The sequence below is a fragment of the Cetorhinus maximus genome, chromosome 3 (assembly GCF_964194155.1).
Source record: "Cetorhinus maximus chromosome 3, sCetMax3.hap1.1, whole genome shotgun sequence".
Classification (NCBI taxonomy): domain Eukaryota; kingdom Metazoa; phylum Chordata; class Chondrichthyes; order Lamniformes; family Cetorhinidae; genus Cetorhinus; species Cetorhinus maximus.
Genome location: NC_135881.1, coordinates 64,877,472 through 64,900,627, shown reverse-complemented (window position 1 = coordinate 64,900,627; position 23,156 = coordinate 64,877,472). Strand labels below are relative to the sequence as shown.

Genomic DNA, 23,156 nt, shown 5'->3' with positions numbered 1-23,156 from the left:
CTTTTTTTTTGCTCAGCAAGTTGTTTCTTTTCATACCTGTTTTTTTTTAAATTCATGTTTAACGTTGTGCCAAACTTTATCTTTCTGAATTTACTATCAGCCCCTTGGGTGAGGAAAATTTTGAAATGTAGTCCCCACGCATAAAGATTGAACAAGCCTGGTCCATGGTTACCCAAGATTGCTTTAATCCCTCTTTCTTGAAAGTGAGTATGCTGTTGGCATGTTTCTAATTCACTAGACCCTTCCCAACGTAATTGACACTTTCATGACTGTCAGTACTCCATAAGTGTCATCTGTAGTCTCACCTGACATGCTTGAGTATATAACATTCCTCTCTGGAGATTGGTTCTAACATTAAGTCTGTGTGAGGCATCCAAGTGAAACAAGTCATTGGGCCACAATCTTCTACCAAAATAATAGCAAGTTTAATGCAAACAATTTTAGTAGTGTAAATCATTCAGAAATTTGTGCCATGGAAAGCAAACCCTGCAAGTTGCAACTCCTCTCACATTGCTGAACGATTTGCTCAATTTTGCCGTTAGCCTTGCAAAATTGGAAGCACGCCGTCAACCTTCCCTTTATTTGCACATGAATGACCAGTTAAACTCACTGCAGAAAGTCAAGGTTGGTGATTAGCAGCATAAGTATCCTTCTAATGACAAGAATTTTTTCACTGCAATGTCGCTCAACCTCTCTGGCTTTCTGAAGAGAACCAGTTGAAACTGTGGAGTCTTATTCCTGCAGGTAGTAAATTAATATATATACACATTTTAAAAAAATTATTTTTCCTCTGCCACGTAATTCAATCTTTTTTCTCTATTTCTCTTTCTGTACCTGACTTGACATTTTCCTTCACAATCATTACTCGGTTCTTTTCTCAATCCTTAAATCATACTAGTTAAGGAGATAGACTTCAAATCTCATTGTTCACCCATGTCCTAAAGGTCCCACTGATTTTGTCACCACATTATCAGCTTGCATTTCCAGCAATTTCAAGCACAAAGTATTTGAGTTGAAATGTGAGGCAAAAAGTCTAACTGGGCTTGCAAGTATGCCCCAGCAAATTCTATATCACTATGTTTATTTATAAAATCTCAGTTAAATTTTCTCAAGTATTCATGCCACCCAATTTTTTTTTTCATTTGCAGCAATTTATATTTGTCCATATGCCCCATCTATTCACCAAGTTTTGTCTGGTTACTCAAATCAAAGAAGCTCATCAGGTAGGAATTTTACCTTTTAAATCGATGTTTTAGCTTCCTACCAATTTGGATTTTATGGTCAGTGGTGAAACAAAGGTGCTTCGTGCAGACCTCAAATGAACCTGCCCACAAAGATCTAATAATCTCTGTGGTGTGAACTTCCCCTTTCCAGATGGCAATTTAGGCAATTTAAATCTGGCACCAAGTCAAGGGGATTTCTAGACGTGATGTTACAATCAAGATAAGCTGTCAATCACAATGAAGTATTCCCACAAACAGCAAACCAAGAAGTTAAAAGCACTTTATCATTTACTTATAATATAAATTTTCAGATAATGAAATAATTGTTTATGGTTGGATTTAAATAGTAACTATAATATCAATATAACCAAATCTTAAAACAAAGTTTTGAAAATATGCAGAATTTTTACAATGGAGGAATTTGACATTCCACAAATATAAAATTAGCTTTTCAGGGCAACTAAGGGTAGTTAGCAGTAATTATGAAAATAGTACTCTTTAAAAACCCATTTACATCTTATTTAACAAGTTGTAGCTTTTACAAGGGTTTTGATAGAGAGACTAACACAAGAGTGGAAGTTATTTTCAATTCAGAGATTTTCCATTGATTGCAGCCTGAGGGGTGCATAAACAGTCCACCCGCTGGAGATTCATAGAAATACTAACAGTAACTTCTGGATTTCTGTGTTTAACTGGGCATGTATAAAGTCCAGAAGTTGCTACACTATGTCCACCTCTTGAGAATTGATTCCTTATTTATTGATGCTAAGCATCTAGGTCAGATTTGTTGCCTTCTTTAAAATGCAGATATTATGGTTGCTTGCTTCCAGTCCTGCAAAATTGACCACTGCCCAATGATTCTTTCATGATGCCATATAACTTTCCTTCTTAGTACCCTTTAGAACTCCAAGATATGTAAATGCCTGATACATGGGTCTGGCTACTCATAAATTAGTTTAAATGATCTAGGATAGTTAATGGACAACAAAAATTGAATAGAAAATTTGTAGTCGCTGATGAATCATTCTAGAAACATTTTCTCCAATTTCTCCACCATTAATCTTTTAAAATTCCAATTTTTCCATTGATACCTACTTTTACGATATTAAAGGATATTTTGATGTTATGTGCTAACACATTTTTCCATCGTTGGCTCTGAAGTCTGTTAAGCACCTCTAATTTCCCTTTGAATTTGTTGTGGCAGGTTCTTAATCATTCCAAGAGCTCCCCTTTTCCACTTCCTTGTAGCTGAGTAGCTTGCTTTATCTATATTTTCATTTACCAAAGAGATACTGAATTCAATTTCTGATATATCTGACTCTCAAAGATAATGCATTATTTATAAGGTATTTACCTCTGATGTATAGTCATCAGCTGTTGTGGACACTTCACTTTCTGGCTGAAAAATAAACATACATAAATTAATTTAAAACATTTTAAATTTTGAGAATAATTAAGCAGAATTGATATTCAACGTTCATAATATACTGACAAATAAAAAAGTGAAGTGTGCAAGTTTGCTAGACCCATCCCACACTGTTTAAGAATCAATATATATGGCCATAGAAACAAGGCAGGCCTAAGTTTCTATGGTTACCTCACCTAGTCCTTCTTACCTAAAGCTTTAATGGATGTTCACAGCCACAATAATGACTTGCATTTATTCAGCACCTTTAACATAGTTGAACATCCCAAGGCACTTTACAGGAGCGCAGACAAAAACTAAGATCTTTGAACCAAAAAGAGTTGCACCCCCACACCACAAACCCGCCCCCACACCCAACACACACACTCAACACCTACTTCAGAAAGATTGAAACCCGATATAAACCATTTCAACAGCCTACAGTGCATAGCACCCAGAGATTTCCCATCTTGAGTTTTGCCAATATTTTCAAAACTGAAAAATGTTTCATATCCCTTTATCAAACTTGGTATCAGGGGGCACACAAGATTTATTTATTTTAAAAAAGGAGTTTAACAAGACAAGTGAATCTCTCATCACACCGTCCACAATAACAACAACTACTTCATATATACAGCACCTACAAATCCCAATATGCTTCATAGCAGCGACAAATGTGAAAGGAAGATTAGAGGAGCTGAATATTATTTAAATGGAGAAAGACTGCAGAAGGCTGCAGCACAGAGGGATTTGGGGGTCTTTGTGCATGAATCCCAAAAAGCTAGCATACAAGTTCAACAGGTAATAGGGTAGGCAAATGGAATGTTGGCCTTTATTTCAAAGGGAGTGGAGTATAAAAATAGGGAAGTGTTGCTAAAACTATACAAGGCGCTAGTTAGACCACACCAAGAATTCTGTGAACAGTTTTGGTTCCCTTATCTAAGGAAAGATATACTGGCATTGGAGGCAGTCCAGAGAAGGTTCACTAGGTTGATTCTGGGTATGGAGAGATTTTCTTATGAGGGGAAGTTGAGTAGGTTGTGCTCATTGGAGTTTAGAAGAATGAGTGTTGAGCTTATTGAAACATACCAGATTCTTAGGGGGGCTTGACAGGATAGATGCTGACAGGTTGTTTCCCCTTCGGGAGAGTCTAGGGCCAGAGGGCATAATCTCAGAGTAAGGGATCACCCATTTAAGACAGAGGTGAGGAGGAATTTCTTCTCTCAGAGGGTAGTCAATCTGTGAAATTCTTTCCCAAAGAGGGCTGTGGAAGCTGAGTCATTAAATATATTCAAGGCTGAGATAGACAGATTTTTAATCAGTGAGGGAATCAAAGGTTATGGGGAAATGGCAGGAAAGTGGAATTGAGGATTATCAGATCAGCCATGATCTCACTGAATGGCAGAGCAGACTTGATGGGCCAAATGGCCTAATTCTGCTCCTACATCTTATGGTCAAATAAAATTTAACATTGAGACACCTAAAGAGATATTACAGTCAATGAAATAAAGCTTGGTCAAAGAGGTAGGTTTGAAGCAGGGGCTTAAAGGAGGAAAGAGAGGAAAAGAAGCTTTGGGCCTTGGTAGCTGAAGGCATGGCCGACATTAGCCAATGATTAAAACTGGAAGTGCTCGAGGCCAGAATTGGAATAACACATATCTGAGGGTTGAAGGGCTGGAACGAGCTTTAGAGATATGGAAGTGGAAGGCTGTGGAGGGATTTGAAAATAAGCATGAGAATTTTAAAAGGGCGCCATTGCCATAGTTGGAACCAATGTACGTCAGTGAGCACAGGAGTGACGGGTGAATGGGACTTGTTACAACTTGGGACACAAGCAGCAGAGGTTTGGATGACCTCAAACTCAGGGAGAGTAAAACCTGAGGCGCCAGTTAGGAGTGTGTTAGAATAGTCAAGTCTAGTGCGACAGAGAAAGGTCTGAGGGTTTCTGCAACTGATCAGCTGAGGCAGGGGCAGAGTCAGTGATAACAGGGAGGTAGTAATAGGCGACTCTAGTTATGGAGTGGTTATGTAGTTGGAAGAGCATTGTCAGGTCAAATATGATACCAAGGTTGCGAACCACCTGGTCTAGCCTTAGACAGTTGCCAGAAAGAGGGGTGGAGTTAGTAGTTAAGGAATGGAAGTTGTGTCAGGCACCAAAGTCAATGGATTGAATTTTTGGGCCTCCACAAATGTTCCCCTAACTATTTTCATCCATATGCAAAATGAATTTTATTATGTGCACCAATATAAAGGTAATATGCGGATATGCGCCAGCAGAACAACCCTAAATAATAGATATATGTATAAAGTCACCATGGTTATGAAAGGAGAATACCATACCGGCCATTGACAAAGTATGCATATTAGTCCACAAATTACCAGATTTACTGAATTCAATTTTAAATTTACCATGGTTGCATTTGAACTCTTGACCTCTAGGTTTTAAGTTCAGTACCATATCCACTACACCAGCATACATAGGAGAGGCATTTGTTAGTTTTTATATTGTAGCTTGTATTTTAATCATTTGACAGAAGAAAAGTTGAAATGGCACGATGGCTCAAAACAAGATAAAGATCTTTTGTTCCAATTTGACAAGCTCAAAATATAAAGAGCTAAGGAGGCTTGCCTTTTGAATTGATGGAAAATGTGGAAAAGGCAACTTTTGTTGTTTTAGTTTGAATGTTTTCTTTATTTAAAACTGCTGTGAACAGTGAGGAAAACAGCCCAGTCATTGTTTCATATCATGCAACTGAATCAGGCAGGGGTAAAGTGTCTCAGTGAATCTGAAGAGAAGTTGTCACTTGTCAATTGGAGGGTGTAGGTCAGGGAGACACAGATTCTCTGTAGTGAATATTGAGGGGGAACTGCATCTGGAAACTAGGGAAGAATTTGGAATCCCAGGAGGGAGAATGACTGTTGAGGGAGTTTTTGGGAAAGTGGTGGCATTTATTCCACCCACATAGTTTTTAGATCAAAAATCTATGAATTGTGAAGTAATAAACCAATTCACCATTTTTCAAATAAATGTCTTTCGCAATGCATACAAGTGAATTGGGAGAGGTAGTATTTGAAACTATGCATGGTTTAAAAGGTCCTATGAGATAATCTTACAAGAATCTTTGCATCATTATTTGGAGATCTATACTAGGAAATCAGAACTTTTCACAAACTCCATTGAAATGTCCTTGTGTTTTTAATACGTTGAATGTCTTTGGGATCAATCTTCCGTTCATAAATCTACAAAGCCAGATCCAGCAGAATGACAATGCTCCAGCTCCAGCAGAATGGGGGGACGTGGGTGTAGTGCTAATGTCATTGAACTAATAATCCAGAGACCCAGGCTAATGTTTTTCCCCCTTAGTTGTGCCCTTTAAGCTCACAGGCCCAGAGGATGAAGGGGAGCTGATGGCATAGTGCTATTGTCACTGGGCTTGTAAACCCGAGACCCAGGGTAATTCTCTGGGGACCTGGGTTCGAATCCTGCCATGGCAAATGGTGAATTCAATAATAAAAAATCTGGAATTAAAACCATTGTTGTAAAAACCCATCTGGTTCACTAACCAGACTAGGGAGAGAGATCTGCCATCCTTTCCTGGTCTGGCCTACATGTGACAGCAATGTGGTTAACTCTTAAGTGCCCTCTGAAGTGGCCCAGCAAGCCACTCAGTTGCATCAAGTCTCTACAAAGTCTCAAAAAAGGAATGTAACCGGACGGACCACTCAGCATCGACCAAGGTATGGGAAACGACAACGGCAAACTCAGCCCTGTCGATCCTGCAAAGTCCTCCTTACTAACATCTAGGGGCTAATGCCTAAATTGGGATAGCTGTCTCACAGACTAGTCAAGCAACAGCCTGACATAGTCATCCTCACAGACTCATATCTTACAGATAATGTCTCAGACACCACCATCCCCAGCAGAGGTGTCAGGTGGTATACAGTCAGGACAGAGTTGTCCTGGTGGTCCTCAACAGCGACTTTGGACTCCATGAAGTCTCACAGCATCAGGTCAAAAATGAGCAAGGGAACCTCCTGCTGATTCATCAATGACCTTCCTTCCATCATAAGGTCAGAAGTGGGGATGTTCGCTGATGATTGCAAGATGTTCAACACCATTCCCGACTCCTCAGATGCTGAAGAAGTCCTTGTTCAATTCCAGCTGAGGAATCAGTGCTCCTCCATGTTGAACATCACTTGGAGGAAGCACTGAGGGTGGCATGGAAGAAGAATGTACTCTGGGTGGGGGATTTCACTGTTCATCACCAAGAGTGGCTCGGTAGCACCACTACTGACAGAGCTGGCCGAGTCTTAAAGGACATAGCTGCTAGACTGGGTTTGCGGCAGGTGGCGAGGGAACCAACAAGAGGGAAAAACATACTTGACCTCATCCTCACCAACTTGCCTGCCATAGATGCATCTGTCAATGACAGCATCAGTAGGAGTGACCACCACACTGTCATTGTGGAGACGAAGTCCCACCTTCACATTGAGGATACCCTCCATCATGTTGTGTGGCACTACCACTGTGCTAAATGGGATACATTTCAAACAGATCTAGCAACTCAAGAATGGGCATCTATGAGGCGCTGTGGGCCAACAGCAGGAGCAGAATTCTACTCAGCCACAATCTGTAACCTCATGGCCCGGTGTATCCCCCACTTTACCATTACCATCAAGCCAGGGGATCAACCCTGGTTCAATGAAGAGTGCAAGAGGGCATGCCAGGAGCAGCACCAGGCATACCTAAAAATCAGGTGTCAGCCTAGTGAAGATATAACACAGGACTATTTATGTGCCTAACATCATAAGCGGCAAGTGATATACAGAGCTAAGCGATCCCACAACCAACAGATCAAATCTAAGCTCTGCAGTCCTGCCACATCCAGTCGTGAATACTGGTGGACAATTAAACAACCCACTGGAAGAGGAGGCTCCACTAATATCCCCATCCTGGGTAGCCCAGCACATCAGTGCAAAAGATAAGGCTGAAACATTGTTGCAATCTTCAGCAAGAAGTGTTGAGTGGATGGTCCATCTCGGCCTCCTCCGGAGGTGCCCAGCATCACAGATGTCAGTCTTCAGACAATTTGATTCACTCCACGTGATATCAAAAAAACGGCTGAAGGCACTGGATAGTGCAAAGGCTATGGGCCCTGACAATATTCTGGCAACAGTGCTGAAGGTTTGTGCTCCAGAACTTGCTGCGCCCCTGAACAAGCTCCTCCAGTACAGCTACAACACTGGCATCTACCGGCTATTGCCCAGGTTTGTCCTGTACACAAAAAGCAGGACAAATCCAATTTGCACAATTACTACTCGATCAATCTACTCTCGATCATCAGTAAAGTAATGAAGGCAGTCATCAACAGTGCTATCAAGCGGCACTTGTTTATCAATAACCTGCTCATTGACACCAAGTTTGGGTTCCGCCAGGGCCACGCAGCTCCTAACCTCGTTACAGCCTTGGTTCAAACATGGACAAAAGAGCTGAGGTCAAACATGTACAAAAGAGCTGAACTCCCAGGGTGAGGTGAGAGTGACTGCCCTTGACATCAAGGCAGCATTTGACCGAGTGTGGCATCAAGGAGCCCCAGCAAAACTGAAGTCAATGGGAATCAGGGGGAAAACTCTCCACTGGTTGGAGTCATACCTAGCACAAAAGAAGATGGTTGTGGCTGCTGGAGGTCAGTCAACTCAGCTCCAGGACAAGACTACAGGAGTTCCTCAGGATAGTGTCCTCGGCCCAACCATCTTCAGCTGCTTCATCAATGACCTTCCTTCCATCATAAGGTCAGAAGTGGGGATGTTCGCTGATGATTGCAAGATGTTCAACACCATTCGCAACTCCTCAGATACTGAAGAAGTCCATGCTCAAATGCAACAAGACCTGGACAATATCCAGGCTTGGGCTGATAAATGGCAAGTAACATTCGCGCCACACCAGTGCCAGACAATGACCATCTCCAAAAGGAGAGAATCTAACCATCGCCCCATGACATTCAATGGCATTACCATCACTGAATTCCCCACCATCAACTTCCTGGGGGTTACCATTGACGGAAACTGAACTGGACTAGCCATATGAAAACTGTGGCCACAGGAGCAGGTCAGAGGCTAGGAATCCTACGACGAGTAACTCACCTCCTGACTCCCCAAAGCCTGCCCGCCATCTACAAGGCGCAAGTCGGGAGTGTGATGAAATACTCCCCACTTGCCTGGATAAGCGCAGCTCCCACAACACTCAAGTAGCTTTACACTATCCACAACAAAACAGCCCGCTTGATTGGCACCACATTCACAAACAATCACTCCCTCCACCACCGACGCACAGTAGCAGCAGTGTGTACCATCTACAAGAAGTGCTGCGGGAATTCACAAAGGCTTCTCCAACAGCACCTTCCAACCCCATGACCACTAGCATCTAAGTGGACAAGGGCAGCAGATAAATGGGAACACCAACACCTGGAAGTTCGCCTCAAAGTCACTCACCATCCTGACTTGGAAATATATCACCGTCTGTCGCTGTCACTGGGTCAAAGTCCTGCAACTCCCTTCATAACAGTGCTGAGGGTGTACATGCACCACATGGACAGCAGCGGTTCAAGAAGACAGCTCACCACCACCTTCTCAAGGACAATTAGGGATGGGCAATGGTCGCGGGCCCAGCCAGCATCGCCCACATCCCATGAAAGAATGAATTTTTAAAAAGTTTACCTGTCACAGTCACTTGGGATATCATTTCTGGCTTTGATAAGAGCCATTCTGATACTGCTGCAAGGGTGGAAACCCGATTGCCTGGAAATCCATGTTGGATTCTTCCAAAAAAAATTTAGCAGGCATACAAGAGACTACAACACATTCAAGGAGAGGAAAAGGAGATTTGCAAAGGGGTGGTAGCTTGCAAGGATGACGGTGTCAAGAGGCTTTTTTGTGAGGAATTAAATCAAGCCAGATTAGAGGATGTGGGATAATAGGAACCATATGTTATATTTGTCAGGGAAATTGTGGCCCTCAGTGACTCTGTCTCTATCCTCAACTCACTTTGCCTTCCACCACTCATCCTCCTTACTACCACACCTTCATTCTATCACTACCCATCCTTCTTTAACTACTTCCAACTTACTCCATTGTCTCTCATCGCACCCTTTACCCTTGATCCACCCATACACTTACATGTCATTCCCAAAATGTGGTTTCAAGAGCCAGTGGCTGTGTCAACTTCAACCAACCAGTTTCCCTCTTTCTCTCCTACCCTACATTCCTATCTGCTTCTTCCAGAGGTTTTGTTTACTTATAAAATTCAAGAATTTTTTTAAAGAATGGGAGAGGATATCAGCTTTATCCTGTTCTCTCTATGTATGCCTTACTTTCTGTTTCTCTCATTATGTTGCGTACATGTTAGCATTCGAGTGCAAGTTATAAGCAATGACCTTATCGGTCAAAAAAACACAGATGAGATAATCAGTTGGCTTCAAAATCAACTGTTATAAAAAATATTGAAGTTAAAATTAGATGAACTAAGATACACTTTCTCCTCCTCACTCCCCTGATCTCAGTCTGCATGTCTTTCTCTTTCACATAGTAAAGTTTACAGACCATGAAATAATGACAATAACTGGTGTTTAATCAGAAGTCATTTATTCATTTAAGTCACAAAAGACAATTCAATGGATAAATTGAAAATAATGTAGAATATGCTTTTCTTTTACATTTTTGATAATCAAGCCCCCAGTTTGGACAGAAGAAATTGCAGTGACTGAAGCAAAATGGCGGATGAAAAGATTTTAAAGAACATTGTCAGGAGAATCGTGGAATCCCTGTGGCTGGATTACAGGGTGGTGAAATCACATCGTTTCCGTTATAAATTTAGGCAAAGGAATTACTAATGGCAAAAGCTCACAAAAGTGTGTCTGGCAATCTGTTCAAACTGTTTCTGTTGATACAGTTGCTAGATAGTCTCATAATGAATGCTTGGCTGAGCTGCAAGACTGACCGAAGGACTCAGCCCCGTAGACAATGTTGACACAGCATGAAGGCGAGTGTTAACTTTGTTTGATTGGCACTTATAATTTTTCTTTCTTTAATATGGTTTTTCAATGCTCGTTTGTTTATTTCTACATGATTAAAAATGTTGAAGTATTAAAGCTTTATTCATTGATACTATGAGTGAAATGTGATTGATCAATATTTTTATGAGGTTGTAAGAGCAGCTTTTTTTGGAAAGGAGATTTTCAAAGCCTGTTTGCTTATTTTGTCAGTTTCAGGAATATTTCAAAGACTTGCCATCTGGCTCATTGGTTCTGCACATTGTGAATCCTGGAAGCGGGGGCATTGAGGAGGGGGGGGGGGGAACAAAGGGGATATGGATATGAGAGGGCATTGGCAAGACCTTTTAAAGCTGTCTGTCAAAAGGCTCCCGACTCCTTAACAGGCTTCCCCAAGGTTTACAAGCTAACTTACCTGGCGGGGTTCCCACAGGCTTCCAAATCTCTCCTGCTGTGACAAAAATAGCTCAAGGAATAAAATACATAGTTCTCCTAGGTCTTTATAATGGTGACCCTGACATCACAGGACATGTGCAAGGGGTCACAACCCAAAATGTTTCCCAATTAGAGGAAGATGATGTGGGGCAGGAAGTGGGGGGTTAAGTTTGAAATTCCAGCCCACAGGCCTCATTTCACCCACTCCCGACTCAATTCAGGGCCATTGCAGGACAGGAAAATCTGGCCCCTGTTCTTTGAATTAATTACAGAGGTCTCTGGATTATTATTCCTGGCCTGAAGATTACTAGTCCAGTAACATCATTACAACATTAACTTATTCATATTCAATACATCTCCATCATACCTTGACCTGCCACAATAGATCCCCTTCATCTATGGCAGTTCTAACATGTCTCAATGTATCATTTTATTTGCTTATGAAAGCCTTTTCTATTTTGTCTTATATTTTCTCGTAGACTTTTTCATATTCTCTTTTATCTCTTTTGATCTTCTATCCCATCCCAATGAACATTTTAAATATTTCTCATGATTTGTTTTAATATCAGCCCTAACCCATGAAACCTTAATTTTGTTTGAGATCTCTGTTTATCCGAAGAACTCTATTCTTTGATGCACCCCGCTGCTTGCCTTATAGGAATGTACTTCTTTTGAAATCTATGCATTGTATATTTGAAGATATCCTTCTGTTGACATGTCTGCTAACTTTCCTGTCCAATTGATTTGGATCAAATCCCCGCTTCTCTCACTAAACTTTGCTTTTCGTTAGTCCTAATCTTTAACTCATCGTTATTCTTTTCTGTATTCAATGCTGAATCTAGCTACACTATGATTTGGCAGGATATGTGGAACATTCCTTGACCCAGTCCTTTTCAGGTCCCACGCTCACCTCTTTTTCTGGCACATTGATGGCTGCGTCAGTGCCATTTCCTATTCTCACACTGAACTAGAAATTTCATCAACTTTCAATTTTCCCTTCTCACACCTTCTTACGGTTCATCTCAGGCTCTTCTCTTCCTGACTTTTCTGTGTCCATTTCTGGAAACAGGCTATCGATCAACATTCAGTATAAGCTATCAACCCTTTTTTCATTTAAACTCTCCTACCTTCCATTCCATCACAGACCTTCCCTTTTGCTCTACTATGAGCTCGGTCATGGCAGGAGACTCCCAGGAGGACAACAGAAACGCTGTAAGGGTGTCCTCAAAGCACCTCTTAAGAGACCAAACATACCCGTTGACTAATGGGATACCCTGACTTGTGACCAACCAAAATGGAGGTGGCTTGATTGGGAGGGCACTGAGCAGACTTCGTCAGGAACATGCAGAGGCGAAGTCAAGGCATCGGAGGAAGTGCACAAGCCTCCAAATGGTACATCTCCACAACCCTTCAAGCACCACCTGCCCTATATGTGGCAGAGTCTGCAGATCATGCACTGGACTATTCAGTTATTTCAGAACCCAACGAACCTGAGTCATTCTCAGTTCGGAGGGACTGCCTAAGAAGAGGGACTTAAGGAGGGACATACTTGCATTGGGAGTTGTTCAGAGAAGGTTCTCTAGGCTTATTTCTGGGATGAGGGGTTTGTCTTATGAGGAAAGACTGAGCAGGTTGGGCCTGTACTCATTGGAGTTTAGAAGAATGAGGCGAACTTATTGAAACATAAAAGATCCTGAAGGGGCTTAACATGATGGATACTGAAAGGATGTTTCTCCTTGAGAGGGAATCTAGAAATAGGGGACACATTTTAAAAATCAGGGGTCTCCCATTCAAGACTGAGATAAGGAGAAAGGTTTTCTCTCAGAGAATCGTTAGTCTGTGGAATTCTCTTCCCAAGTGAGCAGTAGAGGCTAGGTCATTGAGTATATTTTAGGTTGAGTTAGACAAATTTATGATTGACAAAGGAGTCAAGGGCAGTGGGGGGCAGGCACAAAAGTGGAGTTGAGGGCACAATCAAATCAGCCATGATCTTACTGAATGGTGGAGCAAGCACACGGGGCCGAAAGGCCTACTTCTCCTATTTATACAAAAGCAAAAAACCGCAGATGCTGGAAATCCAAAACAAAAATAAAAATACCTGGAAAAACTCAGCAGGTCTACGGAGAGGAACACAGTTAATGTTTCGAGTCCGCATGACTCTTCAACAGAACTAAGTAAAAACAGCAAAGAGGTGAAATATAAGCTGGTTTAAGGGTGGGGAGGGGGGGGTGGGTGGGACAGGTAGAGCTGGATACGGAAATCCTGTCGGAGAGAAGAGCAATACTTCTTCAAGGTAGGCATTCCTTGAAGAGAGGTGGCAGTCAATTAAACACTAAGACAAAAGCAAAAAACTGCGGATGCTGGAAATCCAAAACAAAAATAATACCTATTTATGTTCTGCACCCAAGAGGACTTTACAGTTAGAGGGATGAATATTGTGCTCTGCAGTCAAGAATGAGAATCACAAAGAGTATGTTACCTACTTGGTAAGGAATATCTCAGACCAGCTGGAGAAGAACTTGGAAAGGGGGTAAAGCCAGCTGATGTGGTAGGAACAGGGAGGAGGGCTTGCTAAAAGAATAACAGAAGTTAGGCCCTAAACTAAAAAGCAGGATCCAGGATGGGGCCCGTGCCCTAGTGGAAAGGATAAACGAGGAAGTGGCAGAGATTGGAGCAGGGTTGGGGGGGGGCGCAGGGGGCAGTTCTACAAAAAAACATAAGAAGCCTAAACGTGAAGAGAACAGGGAAGCAGAGCATAAAGAAAGGGAGGGCATTGATGTCAATGGAATAAAGTTATAAAACAAGAATCTAAAAAAGATGATCACACAAGAGGAAATCCTATTCAAATAAGTTGAATTGTCTGTATAGCAATGCACACAGTGACAGTAATAAAACAGGGGAGCTGGCAGCAATCATGCGTTAGGAGGAACCGGACATAGCAGAGATTACATATTCATGGTTACAGAAAAATCAGGACATTGCAGGGTACAATATATTTAGAAAAGCTGGAGGGGGAAAAATGGGAGATAGATTAGCTGTACTATTAGAGATAACAATGGCAGTAGGGAAAAAGGGACTGAGTTATCAAAACAGAATCCATATGGAAATAAAGAAATGTTAAAGGATCAGACTAATGGATGTATTCAACAGGCTACCTAAAAGTGGAAGGGAGGTGGAGGAACAAATATGCAAATTAGGGACTTTAGCAAAATGCGCAGAAAAATAATCATGGCAGTATTCAACAAGAAACATTCATGCATCTTACAGGAGTTCATGGGTAAACAGAAGAGGGTATATTACATCTTATTGACCCAAAAGCAGTGGCCAAATAGAAACATGAAAGATTTATTTGGAAAGATTTGACAAAGAGGTGCGAGAACAATGGAACCTGAGATGAAAGGAGGGGACGGGGAGGCATTTTAGAAGTAATGTGGGCTATTGGCTGTGTGAGGAAGATCTCCTGGAAACAGCTTGAGGCTGGAAGATGATGAAGCTTGAATCAGCCATCCAGTCAAGCCAGAAAAGTCTTGGGCTCCAAAAGGCAGTCTTGTTCTGAAGTCCTAGATTTCCACAGCAGAGTGGAAGAGTGTTTTAAGAGGTTGTGTGATATGCCTTTAAAGCTAAAGTAGTTTACCTATGGTAATACTACTAGACTTTTATAGTTTAAAATCTAAAAGGCAATGTTGCTTGGAAAGTGTTTACTTGTGGGTCTGACCAAGTAGGGAGTCGTTTGAGGGAATGTTTTGAGAGACTAATTTTAACTGTGTAACAGTAATCTTGCGTGCTTAAGTTTTCTTTTCTTCTTGTTAATGAAACTTTTATTTTTAATTTTTAAAATCTCAAAATTGTCACTGGACTTCTGGCTGCTGAGATCAGTACGTTTTCTTCTTGTTTTCAAGATACAAAAAAAAGAGTATGGCCCGTGAGCCAGGTTTCCCTCTGGGATTTAGTTTGCTCACCAATTAACATCAGCTGTAGTCATAACAGAGAGAAGTCAAAAAGCAATTAGCAAAGCAAAGAACAGCTATGAAATTAAATCATCAAGGAACATAAAACAATATGGTAAAATATTTTACAGGCACATCAATAAACAAAAGGAAGATTGGAACAGGGTCTTTAAGGGCAGCAGATACATGGGAACACCACCATCTGGAAGTTCCCTCTAAGCCACACACCATTTTCACTTGGAAATATATCAGCATTCCTTCACTGTCGCTGGGTCAAAATCCTGCAACTCTTTCCCTAATAGCATTGTGAGTGTATGTACATCACAAGGGCTGCAACAGTTCAAGAAAGCACCTCATCACCACCTTCTAAAGGGCAATTGGGGATGGGCAATAAATGCTGGCCTAGCCAGCCACGCCCACATCCCATGAATGAATTTTAAAAAAAGGTAGACAGGATAATACCACAGGTAACAATAGAGATGGCAAAAATCTTGAATAATTATTTTGCTTTGGTAATTACCAGGGAGATAGAACAGGTAGACGACATTGAATGGTGAAAGAACAATGAGTTAAGTACATTTAAAATAAAAAGTGGATATATTGAATAATGAAAAATCAAAAAATTTAAACACCTGGTCCAGATGGATTGCAGCCATGCATTTTAAAAGAATCTAGGGAAGAGATAGCAGAGTCATCTCTACACACATGTAACGAATCGTTAGAAAAAGGTGTAGTGCCAAAGGACTGACGGATTGCTAATGTAATTCCTATATTTAAGGGGGGCAGAACACGCCCAGGGAATTATAGGCCAGTCATTTTAACATCAGTGGTAGGAAGAATTGAATTATTGAATTTTCTGAGGTACCAAAGAGAGTAGACAATGTTAGATATAATTTATCTGGATTTGATAAGGCCTTTGATAAGGTTTCCTATAACAGACTACTAAATAACGTCAGAGGACAAATGACCAAATAGATTGCTAGATGGCTTCAAGCCAGAAAGCAAAGTGGGATTAAGAGAAAGTTATTCAGAGGGGCAGAAGGTAGGAAGTGGTGTGCCACAAGAATCAGTGCTGGGGGTAATACAGTTCACAATTTACATTAACGGTTTGAACTTTGGAATCAAATATACAATTTCAAAATGTGTGAATGATGCCAAATTGTGGGTGATAGTCGATACTGAGGAGGATGGCAGCAAATTACAGAAGAACATTAATAAACTTGCAAAATGGGCAAATAATTGGCATATGAAATTCAGAGAAATGTGAGGGAGTACATTTAATAGAAGAATAGAGAGGTCACTTATTACTTCGAAGGTGCAGGTCTAGGTGGGGTAGAGGAACAAAGGGATCTTGGAATATAAATGCATCAATCACTAAAAGTTGTGCCACAGGTTAACAAGGCCACAAAAGCACTAGGTTTTATTTCTAGAGGGAAAGAATTGAAAAATAAGCAAGTTATGCTAAACCTGTATTGAACCCTTGGTTAGACCCCATTTGTAGTACTGTATGCAGTTCTGGTCGCCACATTATAAAAGAATAAAGAGGCAAAGCAGAGGGTGCAAAGAAGATTTAGAAGGGTGATTCTGAACATGCGTGGGTATGCATATCAGGAAAGTATAAACAGCTGGATCTCTTTTCTCTTTTAAAAAGGTGGCTGAGGGGTAACCTAATAAAAGGTCCTTAAATTATGAAAAGTCTTGATAGAGCGGCTATAGAGAGAATGTTTCCACTTATGGAGGACAGTATGACTAGAGATCTTCAATATAACTTACCAATATATCCAATAAGGAATTCAGAAGAAACTTTACCCAAAGAATGGTGAGAATGTGGAACTTGCTATCATAGGGAGTGGTTAAAAAGTGTCTCTCAGACAAGCATATCAGGAAGGAGGAAATAGTGTTCCTATGAGTGATTTAGATGAGGAATGATGGACAAGGCTTGAGTGGAGCAAAAACGCATGGATTGGTTAGGCCGAATGTCCTGTTTCTGTACTGTATATCCTACGTAACCACCTTACTGATTGACCTGGTATATCATCTACCAGTCTTCTATTAAGCAATCTGCAAGCCATTTACTCCCTTTCTGTGATAGGTATATCTGTTGATCCTCTTCCTCTCCTACTGCCCCTTTTTCTATTTTCCCAATCTTAAAAAACGTTTTATACATTTCAATAGTCTTCCATTCTAATATATGGTTACACATCAAGTTGCTGCCCTGCAGCATTTGCCCAACATTATCGGTATTTTATTTCTGGAATAAGTATTGTTTTTCATTTATATTCAATGGCTTGAATTCAAAAAGTCAACAGAAAATGGCCAAATCTGCAGATGACATCAAACTAGGAGGAAAAGTTGATTCCATGGAGTCAGCACAGAAATTATAAAGAGAGCTGGGTAGAACGTTAGCAGGTGGGTGCTCCATGCATGGTGATGAAATGGCTAAGTATGAAAGCAAAAGCAATTTGGAAGTCTTAGACTCACTGCTAAACATTTCTACCCACTGCAGAACAGCAAACAAAGCTAACAGAATATTAAAATATATAGATAAAACAGATGATTACAAATCAGATAAAAAAAACAGCTGAAACTAGTCAGATAATGCTTCAAGTTCTTTGTCAAGTTCTGGCCACCAACTTACAATGGTGACTTTCAAGCACTGAAAACAGTAGAGTAGGGCCACAAAGCTATTTTCTAGTGTCAGAGATCTTAATAATGAACAAAGACTGGGAAAGCAGGGACTTATCAGCGTTTTATTCATTTATGGAATTGACGTGTTACTGGCAAGGCTGGCATTTACTGACCAGCCATTAATTGCCCTTGAGAAGGTAGTGGTGAGCCACTGACTTGAACCACTGCAGTCCACGTGGTGTAGGCGCTCCCACAGAGCTGCAAGGCAGGGAGTCCCAGTATTTTGAACCAGTGGTAATGAAGGAATGGCAACACATTTCCAAGTTGAAGGTCATGGTTTTGAAAGATGCTGTCAAAAGTCTTTGTCTAGTACTGCAGTGCATCTTGTAGGTAGACTGCAGCAGCAAAGCACCAGTTGTGGAGGAAGTGAATGATTAAGGTGGTGAATGGGGTGCAAATCAAGCAGGCTGCTGGTGCACTTATCCACAAAAGTGCAGAATATTCCATTATACTCTTGACTTGTGCCTGATAGATGGTTGACAAGCTTTCGAGAGTTAGGAGGTGAGTCACTCACTGCAGAATACCCTTGGACCTGCTCTCGTCGCCACAATATTTACATGGATGCTCCAGTTGAGTTTTTTGGTCCAAAGTGTCTCAGGATATTAATGGTGGGATTTGATAATAATGTCATTGAATGTCAAGGGCAGATGGTTAGATTCTCTCTTGTTGGAGATGGTCATTATTTGGCACATATGTGGCATAAATGTTACTCTGTCAGTTATCAGTTCAAGCCTGAATTCTGCAACAAGTAATTCATCACCTCACTCCTCAAAGCCTGACAACCATCATCTTGGCATAAGTCAGGTATGTGATGGAATACTCTCAACTTGCCTGGATGAGTGCAATTCCAACAACACTTGAGGTTTAGAACCATCCAGGACAAGGCAGTCCACTTGACTGGCACCCCATTCACCTTACACATTCACTCCCTCCACCACCAGCACACAATGGCAGCAGTATGTACCATCTACAAGATGCCCTGCAACATCTTGCCAAGGCTCCGTCAACAACACCTCCCAAGCCTCTTCCACCTCGAACAGGGGTGGGCAAACTTTTCAGCCCGAGAGCCACTACTGGATATGAAATTCTATGGGTGGGGTGGGGATGGGTGAGGAGCGGCCATTAATGTTAAGGAAGCAAAATACAATAAAGATAAATTTTGGTACAATTAAGCACAAAACATTTTTTATGGTAATTATACCATAACTATGCATAGCACACAATAACGAAACCAGACGCACCCACTTTTTCATACCCTCTTGACTTAATGTGAACAATGCACTCCTCTTTACTATGGCAAAATCTGGCATCACTTTTTTTCCTCGCTCCACAGGTGCTGCTTGCCCTGCTGTGTACCTCCAGTATTTTATTTTTATTTTACATGTCCAGTATCCATAATATTTCACTTTTGTCTTGTCAATATAAATGCTGCTTTACTTTGATTTACAATATGGTGTTATAGAAACCATCAAAAGAAAAACAGTAAAGGGAAAGAAAATGCAGAAAGGCCAAAAGGCATCTCAGCAGCAGTCACCACCTCTTGTGGGGAATACAGTGATCCATATCCTCTTTTTACCTCTCATTCCCAGAGCTGGGATTTAATAGCTTCATGGTGCATTTTAAAAGAGGCGCTCCCAAGTCCATCTGTAAGCTGTGACACACCTGTTCGGAAACACATTCCTAATTTTCAATTATCTCAAAACACAAAATCCCAACCTAAAACCACACTCACTTCACGTTTCATTAGGTTGATCATCCTTCTTCTAAAAATCTGAATTTTAGCTGCACCTCTGGCAGTAACAGAAAATGCAGAACAAACTGATGCACAACCCTCACTAATACACTCTGTTTTGCAGGACAAGGTAGCACACAATTGAATGCAGCAGGAACGAACCAGAGAGGGTAGGCAGGATTGAAATGTGCTGATTGTTAATGGTTGGTTGATTATGTTGTTAAAGATACACAGGTGATGGGCATTGTTTGACTAAGGACAGAGCACACCTGGGACAGTGAGTTTCAGTAGTTTGAAGATAGAGATTTGTTATTTTTCGCTCTCCCTTTTACTGCAATCGGGGCCAGTACTGAGACATGTCCGGTTCGCTTCCTGGCACTTGAACAGGTACAGACACTCCAGGGGAAATAAGTCCTGTGGATGTGGCCCCCGAGGTGCCCATGGACTGGGGGTTCATATGTGACTGCATATGAGGCGGCGTGTACGTGTCATAACTGCGTCCATTAACTGACGGGCTGTTGGGCAGCATACAGGAGTAAGACGGCGTTTGGCTGGACACTGGCGATTGCATAGACAGGTTGTTTGCCATGCTGAAACTGAGCATCGGTGGCAGTGCGCTGTAAGTGTTTGTAAGGGATGTGTCTGCCCGACCCAGCATTGCACCTGTGGCAAAAGAGGAAACGGGAGTCGTGGGCTGTGGAATGGGTTGATAAACACTGGTGCTGAAGCTGCTGCTGATGGGGATATGACTCGGGGTGTTGCTGGCTTGTCGTCTTTGATTCCTCAGCTTTTCCTCCTGCCTCCATTTTGCTCTTCTGTTGGAAAACCAAACCTGTATCCTAGCTTCCGGGAGATCTATTTTGGCCGCTAATCGTTCTCTGGCAAACACGTCAGGATAATGAGTTCTTTCGAATTCTTTCTCTGGGGCCTCGATCTGCTCCTGGGTGATCCTGTGAATAAACCTACTAACAAGGAACAGACCTGTGGCTTGCTTCATACTTCACCATCTGACTTGAATCCATTTAACATTGGTCCCCATGAAAGAGACAGTACTCGCCATCATTGGGACATTCATTGCTAAGGTTGTGGTCAGTGTGCTCAGATGCCTTTTTCAGAAAGCCTGGCGAAAAAACAAAGGGCCATCTAGGTTGTTTCCTTTCTTCCTCCTCTGCCTGCTCCCAAGCTGCTCACCATATAATTGCTGGTAAAGGCTCCCCCTCATGATGGATGTTCAGTTCCAAAGAAGAGTCATATTGAACTTGAAATGTTAGTTGTTCCTCTCTCCAAAGATGCTGCCAGATATAAGATTTTCAGCACTTTGAATTTATTACATCACAGTTATTTCTTGCAGAGGTTCAGGTAGAAAAATTGCTTCCTAAACAGCTTGTCCTGCTCTGCAGGCCTTCTGTTCATTCTCCAAGACATGTTGTGTTCCAAGGGGAATGCCTACTTGTGCACCTATGTCTGGGGGCAATTGATTTGTGCAGAAGTCTTGAAGTCAACAAAAATTCCTTGAGCACCTGCTATACCACCCCCCATAGACTTTAGCAATTTTAAAGAACTATAGAAAGCACCAAACAATTGTCAAAACAAAGCGACAGCCAGAAGAAAATCGACCATCAACAAACCTGTAAACAGTTAATGATCTCTTTAAATTGCACTGATGGGAAGAAGTGGGGCATTGGGGATGTTCTTCCTACTGCTGAACATGTATTCAACTTTGTGAGGTTAGGAAGGGATTTGGTTGGCGTGTGAAGCTCCAAAATGACACCACTGGCATCAAATCAAAGTTGCAGCTGATTGACATCATGACCCAACTGCTTTGCTTATTTCCAGCAGCCATACACTGCACCTGCTCTAACACACTCACCAATGACACCTGGCATGACTCACCCCAAAAGTGTATGCAGCCACCATGGACACCATTTTAGACAAACTGCACCCATAATGCCCAGACAAATGTTACTCCAGTTCCAAATTCAAACAATTCTGCCTCAGACTCATCTTTGAATTCCCTCAGAAATAGCAAGAAAACTGTGGCCTCAACGAACACCAAGACCATCCAGTCACCTGCTGCATCTTCTCCTCCACCTTGTCTATCAAGCCAAACTTCCCCTTAAACTCCATCTATCCTAGCCCTAAACCCACATATCTTTCTAGTTTCTCTCATTTCCAAAAGACCTTGAGTTCATCTCTTCTATGCAATGGACTTCTTTCTCCCTTGATCCACATTCCTACCAAACTGCTGACCACTCAGCTTCTCATCCTGGCCACCATGCCAGATAACACTGTAAAGTGCTACCTCAGCTCTGGTACTTTCCCCACTCTCTTTCAAAACCAAATCACCGCTCCCCCCACTCAAATAAAATCCTCTCTCAACTGCACTGTCTCCACCAATAGAAATCATCTGATTCTGCCTTCTGCATTTTGGGGCAAACATAACTCCTTTTATAAAGAAGCACTTTTAAAGATATTCATGGTGTCAACCACAATATCTGACTGCTGCAAGCTGTACATGTTCAAGTGATCTTTCTACTATACTTATTTGATGTGGATTTAAAGTAAGTCATGTTTTTTCATGCATTCCCAATTGTTCAATAACAGCCAATGCCTTATGAGAAAACAAAGTTGTAAATATTTTTGTTTAAGGTAGTTTCTTCTCCATGTTTTAATTCAGAAACCCGTCAAATATTTAGCAATTAGATTTCCAGATAACATCATTATTAAATTAAGCAGTTTACTCCAAAAATAATTATGCACATCCAAAACAAAAACAGAATTACCTGGAAAAACTCAGCAGGTCTGGCAGCATCGGTGGAGATGAAAACAGTTGGCGTTTTGAGTTCTCACGACCCTTCGGCAGAACTGAAGTATAGTTAGGAGAGAGGTGAAAAAAAGCTGGTCTAAGGTGGGGGGGCGGGGGGAGAGAGAAGTTGAGGGTGGGGTCGTTGTAGGGATAAGCAAGCAGTGATAGGAGCAGATAATCAAAAGATGTCACAGACAAAAGGATCAAAGAGGTGTTGAAGGTGGTGATATTATCTAAGAAAAGTGCTAATTAAGAATGGATGGCAGGATACTCAAGGTACAGCTCTAGTGGGGGTGGGGTGGACAGACTAACAAAGTATTAGTTGTAGATTTAAAAATAATGGAAAAAGGTGGGAAAAGAATCTATATAAATTATTGGTAAAAAAAAGGGGGAGGGGGAAGAAACGGGGTGGGGATGGGGGGAGGGGGAGTTTAAGATCTAAAGTTGTTGAATTCAATATTCAGCCCGGAAGGCTGTAAAGTGCCTAGTCGGAAGATGAGGTGCTGTTCCTCCAGTTTGCGTTGGGCTTCACTGGAACAAAGCAGCAAGCCAAGGACAGACATGCGGGCAAGAGAACAGGGTGGAGTGTTAAAATGGCAAGCGACAGGGAGGTTTGGGTCTTTCTTGCGGACAGACCGCAGGTGTTCTGCAAAGCGGTCGCCCAGTTTGCGTTTGGTCTCTCCAATGAAGAGGAGACCGCATTGGGAGCAATGAATGCAGTAGACTAAGTTAGGGGAAATGCAAGTGAAATGTTGCTTTACTTGAAAGGAGTGTTTGGGCCCTTGGACGGTGAGGAGAGAGGAAGTGAAGGGGCAGGTAATGCGGTCTCCTCTACATTGGAGAGACCAAATGCAAACTGGGCGACCGCTTTG

The 23,156-nt window shown here is 41.7% G+C and overlaps 1 protein-coding gene and 1 pseudogene across 4 annotated transcripts in view; both read right to left on the bottom strand.

Moving 5' to 3' along the window:
* Window positions 1-23,156, bottom strand: part of akap9 (A kinase (PRKA) anchor protein 9) — a 283,026-nt gene that overhangs the window by 243,800 nt on the left and 16,070 nt on the right. For all 3 annotated transcript variants that reach the window (XM_078538478.1, XM_078538479.1, XM_078538480.1), the window contains exon 3: window positions 2,578-2,622. In XM_078538478.1, the coding sequence (XP_078394604.1) occupies window positions 2,578-2,622 (45 nt within the window). The remainder of the gene's footprint in view (window positions 1-2,577; window positions 2,623-23,156) is intronic.
* On the bottom strand, window positions 19,132-20,475 carry LOC144672219 (paired box protein Pax-6 pseudogene; annotated as a pseudogene). The gene has a single exon (XR_013574082.1). The product of XR_013574082.1 is annotated as a paired box protein Pax-6 pseudogene (transcript).